This window comes from Penaeus chinensis, chromosome 7 (assembly GCF_019202785.1).
Source record: "Penaeus chinensis breed Huanghai No. 1 chromosome 7, ASM1920278v2, whole genome shotgun sequence".
In the NCBI taxonomy this organism is placed as follows: Eukaryota; Metazoa; Arthropoda; class Malacostraca; order Decapoda; family Penaeidae; genus Penaeus; species Penaeus chinensis.
Window position 1 is genome coordinate 22,056,251 of NC_061825.1, and position 5,683 is coordinate 22,061,933.

The window sequence follows — 5,683 nt, forward strand, 5'->3', positions numbered from 1 at the left end:
GCACACATACCCTTTTCCCGACGTGAAGGACTCTTCTGCTTTCGCAGAACATTTCGGGATGCTTACGACTTGCACATTTCCCGTGTCTCCCACTTTCGACTCTGGGACCTTTGCGTCAGCCGTAGCAAGCATAGGATCATTTTTGCACTCTTCTATTTTCCCCACGCGGCCTAGCTAGCTTAAATTACAAATTTAGTACCTTGTCACTACCATGTATATAGTAAATACAGTAAAATGCAGCGTGAGAATAAAGTACGATCTCTAACGCAGGCCACCAATATAATAAAATCAAATATCGGTAGTGTCAAGGTAAACTGTAGTCAATTCTACCTTGTTTATTTCAGTAAAATAACATTAAAACAAGTTCGAATATATTTCAAATATAATTTTACGTAGATAATTCACAATTAGTAGTACGGCAGTTCTGGCGCCGATTATGGCCAAAATCCGCCGATCTGAGCTATCACTCCCCTTCCGAATGTAAACTATATCCTACTATGGCGCTTCACTTATTACATAAAGAAAATCCAGCCACAAGCAATCTCCACTAAATATTAAAAAAAAAACAACTCCCGACTCGGCCTCCCTTCGGCCTACACGACGTCCTCAGCTAAACTCCCATGTCGTCGCTGTAGGACCCCCACGGTGCCTTCCCACACGGGAAAGGAAGGGGGGGGGGAAGGGTAGCACAACTGAAAACAAGCAAACAATGAATAGGTTCGGCTGAGGATTAGGAGTCAGGGAAGTAATTCATACATACATAAGTTATATATATATATATATATATATATATATATATATATATATATAGATATATATATATATACATATACACATATAAATATGTATATATATAATATATATATATAATATATATAATATATATATATATATATTATATATATATTATATATATATAATATATATATATATACATATATATATATATATATATATATATATATATATATATATATATATATATATATTACGCGTGTGTGTGTGTGTGTGAGCTTATGTTACTGTACTCAGTCTGCAAAAAATATATCCTGTTGATTTCTTATTGGAATTTCACTGTCAATAAAGTGTTCTGAATAGTATTTCCATTAGTCTGAACAAAGCAGTAAACAGTAGTAAAACCTTGACGGATATGGTGTTATTAATTCATAATCACGCTGGCCCAAGAATTACAGGTTTTCATAAACAAACACAAAAAACATATTTTTTTGTTGTTTATAGTGATAAAAAAGATAAATAGAAAACTAAACATTGATTACATATGCAAAGCTTCTTTTATCAAAAAAAAAAAAAAAAAAAAACATACTGTGACTAGCTCAGCACCATAAATGTCACTGTTACGAAATTAAGTAAATTCTCTGTTTGCCAAAACTTGTAGCAACATATTTCTATGGTAGTGGTAATTACCTGCTTAAAGGTGATCCTTTAATTTTTTTTTCTTCGTCCCTACTTTCCTTTATTTCTGTCTTGAAATTATCCATGAGTTTTGTGGTTGTTTCTGTTTTCATTCTACATAAAAATTTGACAGAAAGGATAGGAATGTTTCCCATTGGCTATTAAATTAACCACTAAACAATTGGTCAATCAAATCGTGGCCCTGACGTCATAGGAAAGATAACAGGAACATTATGCGTCACAGCGATCGCGTGAATTTCACCTCCTTTTAGTATTTTTAAAAATTATTTTGAAAATTAAATAGCTTCATTATTATTAATTCGGGTTATCTAGTACACACACACACACACACACACACACACACACACACACACACACACACACACACACACACACACACACACACATATATATATATCTATTTTTTTCCCCTAATTTCTTCTAATTAGGCTCAGCATCAAAGTTATCTCACGTCTATTGCTTTTAAAGAAAATCGTAACCTTAGCCTCATGCCTTATTTCTTTCTTTCCCCCCTTTCATATCTTTCTTTCAGTAGGTTTTGAAAGTCTATATAGACTTTGTCACACACACACACACACACATGCATGTATATGTGTATATATATATATATATATATATATATATATATATATATATATATATATATTGCTACGCCAGAGGGTCTTTGTCTCTGTGCGAACGTGTGCCAACGCGTGTTGGCGTGTGTTGACATGAAGATGTCGCGGTGGCTGAGGAGCGGGAGGAACGGGAGCAGGCGGGGGGACGAGTTTTGGTGCCGCTCCCGTGTTGACCTCGCGTGTGCCCTTCTCCAGCCTGATATACTTTGTGTTGCCCTGTTATAAGCTGTATTGTGCAGTGTGAGGTGCTGGTTTACCTCCTGTATTGTGCCTATAGAAAAGTGTACGGGTGTAAATAAAGGAAAGACTGTGATTGTGAGTTTTTTTTTTTTTTTTTTTTCGTGCCCTGCCTCGCCCGTGGCGTTTCCCCTCGTGGTGTTTTGGGACGGCGTGGTACTCGGTGCCTCTTGGAGCTGTTCAGTGTTCACGACCCTGTGGATAACACGCCGTCTGCCTAGCCTGCCTCGTGTTGGTGGCAGGTAGAGAGGCGGCCGGCATAGCATTGGTGTCAGGAGTGGGATTTGTGATATTTGATCAGTGAGACGCGCCGATTTATCATGTCCAAAGATGGCGACAGCCATGAGGGAGAGGAGGCTACGCCTGAGGCCGGCACGAGTGAGGTGAAGCCGAGCCAGATGGACCTGATCACTGCTATGCTGGCCAGTATGAAGGAGGAAATGGCACAAAGGGCAGAAGAGCAGGCACAGAGGGCACGCGAGCAGGCGCACCTTCTTGTCGAGATGCAGGCAAGGAAGGCAGAGGAACAGTTCTGCCAACTTGTTGAGGTGCTACAGAGCAATCTTACATCTGTGAAGATGGAAACTCAGCAGTACACCGACAAGGCCTGCAACAGCGTGAAGAGTGAACTGCTAGAGGAGGTGCAGACTCTGAAAGGAGAAGTTCAGGGCCTGAGGGAGGAAGTGAAGGCAGAAAGGCGGCGTCACGAGGTAGTAACGTTGCAAGCAGAGAAAGCAGACGAGGTTCTGGCAACAGATGCCAGAGTGTCAGATTTACTCGGGTCTGCCTGGGGTCTGTGGCAGGGAACCTCCGGGCCTCGCAGCGTCGTGTCGGAGCCAGTGGTTACTGCAGAAGGCTGGGGACCCATCGGAACCGCTCCCTTGGGTACAGGTGGCGGCAAACTCGGACCCGGTCAACCCGCCTCGTTGCCTCCCTCACCCCCTTCCTCTCCCCCGGGCGTATTAGTTCACGGCACGCGTTCTCCACCCCGCAGCCTGTCGGCCTCTAGACATTCTGTGAGGCGTAAGCCAGCCGAGTACGACGGGAAGGTGGCCTGGGAGGCATATGTCGCTCAGTTTGAAATGCTGGCATCTACCCAGGGCTGGAACCAGGAAGAGAAGGTACTGCAGCTGGTAACGGCGCTAAGGGGCCCCGTGGTGGAAGTGTTGGGGCATCTGCCGCGTTCCCAACATGCCTCTTACACCAGCGTGGCGGAGGTTTTGAAACGCCGTTTCGGGCATCACCACCAGGCCGAGGTATATCGGGTCCGCTTGAAGAAGCGGACTCGTGAGCGTGGCGAGACACTGTCCCAGCTGGCGCAGGATGTGGAGGCGCTGGTAAGGAGGTCGTACCCTGCGGCTGCGGAAGAGATGATCGTGGTACTGGCCCGCGATTTCTTTATTGACGCTTTGCAGGACCAGCAGCTGCAAATCTACGTCAAGCAGGCACACCCTGAGGACCTGCAGGTGGCGCTGGGGAGGGCCTTGGAGTTCGAGGCCTTCCTGAAGGCAACCAGTGGCCTAGGGCCAGCTGCTCAGCCCCGCCGTGACCTCCGGGGCCGGAAGGCTAAAGTAGAGAAGGGAGCAGTGAGGAAGGTGAGCCCGATCACTTTCCAAGGCTTGTGTTGGGGTTGCGGTGAGAAAGGGCACAGACGTAGTCGGTGTCGGAAGGAGTGGAGAACACGTCCTGATGCTTTCCAGCAGTGCTGCAAGGGCTGTGGCAGGTATGGTCACCATCCGAGTGCTTGTCCTAAGGCTAAGGAAGTGGTACAGGCAGAAAACTTGGACAGGCTGGAGAAGGGGGCCAAAACCAAGCCGTCCTCGATTCCAGGGCCCCGACGTGTGTAAGCTGTCGTCGAACAACCAGCTCGATGCAGGAGGAGGGCTCAGTAGATGGGAAGCCATGCCACCTGACAGTGGACACTGGAGCTGAGAAGACCCTAGTGCGGCCTAATATGTTGGCCATTACGCGACTTCCAGACGCACCACAGAGATTGTGTGGTGTCACGGGGCATTGTGTGCAGCTCAAGGGGCCAGTGGAGGCTCGTATTGGCGTGGGCAGCACGGTGCAGCGGCTGCCGGTTTATGTGGCCGATATGGATGAGCCCTGCTTGCTGGGCCTTGACTACCTGACGCAGAGTAAGGCGTGTGTCAACCTTGGACGGAAGCTGGTGAGGGTGCACGGAGAAGATGTGCCCTTGCTTCCAGAAGTTGGCTGTGCAGAGGTAGTAACGGCTGAGCGGCTGCACCTTGCCCCCAGGACAGAGTCTAGAATCCGCTGTCGACTGTCAAGAGTGATGCGTGGAGTAGAGGGCCTAGTGGAGCCCATCCAAAACCTGCAGCTGGCTGATGGCGTAGCAGTTGGGCGGAGCCTTGTTGGAGCGGGGGAGGGGTTAGTTACAGTGTTGGTAGCTAACTTCTCTGATAAGGCCCAGAAGGTGCCAGCTGGAGCAAAGCTGGGCACTTGTGAGGAAGTGGAGCATCCAGAAGAGTCGTCGGGGAGCGAGGAGTTGGTCGGTGTAAGGCCGTTGCCTGACTTCCTCGAGGATTTGGCGCAACAGAGCGCCGCTTACCTGACTGAGGCACAGACAGAGAAGATGCGCCACACCCTGGCTCAGTATGCAGATGTGTTTAGCAGGGGTGACTTGGACCTAGGCCGCACAGGATTAGTGAAGCACTGCATTAACACTGGAAGTAGTTTGCCCATCAAGAGCCCCCGCGACGTATTGCACCAACCAGGCGAGAAGAGATGCAGCACACTGTCAATGAGCTGGCGGTGCAGGGGATGATTGAACGGTCAGACAGTCCATGGTCATCAGCGGTAGTCCTGGTGAAGAAAAAGGACCGTACTCAACGCTTCTGTGGGGACTACCGGCCGCTGAATGACATGACTATCAAGGACTCATACCCCTTGCCGAGAATTGATGACACACTTCATGCATTGGTGGGGGCCAGGTGGTTCTCCACACTCGACCTAAAGTCGGGTTATCACCAGGTAGAGATGGCAGAAGAAAACAAGCCAAAGACTGCCTTTTCCTTCGGGCAAGGCCTGTGGCAATTCAACGTCATGCCCTTTGGTCTCTGCAATGCCCCTGGTTGTTTCGAGCGTCTGATGGAGAGGGTATTGGATGGCCTGCAGTGGAGGACGGCGCTTGTCTACATTGATGACGTCATCGTCTTCGGGAGCACCTTCGAGGAGGAGCTGGAGCGGCTGGAGGAGGCACATCAGCGATTGAGGAAGGCCAACCTCAAACTCAGCCCCAAGAATGCTCGATGTTCCAGCATGAGGTGCCGTTTCTGGGGCATGTCGTCAGTCAAGACGGTGTGCGCACCGACCCACAGAAGGTGGCGGTGGTGGAGAAGTGGCCGGTTCCCACTAATGTGGCGGAAGTCAGG

At 48.3% G+C, this 5,683-nt stretch overlaps 1 protein-coding gene across 1 annotated transcript; it reads left to right on the plus strand.

The window, feature by feature from the left end:
• The first annotated feature begins 4,158 nt into the window (after positions 1 to 4,158).
• LOC125026912 lies at positions 4,159 to 5,076 on the plus strand. The gene has a single exon (XM_047615514.1). It carries the CDS (start codon positions 4,159 to 4,161, stop codon positions 5,074 to 5,076), a length of 918 nt encoding a protein of 305 aa, XP_047471470.1.
• The last annotated feature ends 607 nt before the right edge of the window (positions 5,077 to 5,683 follow it).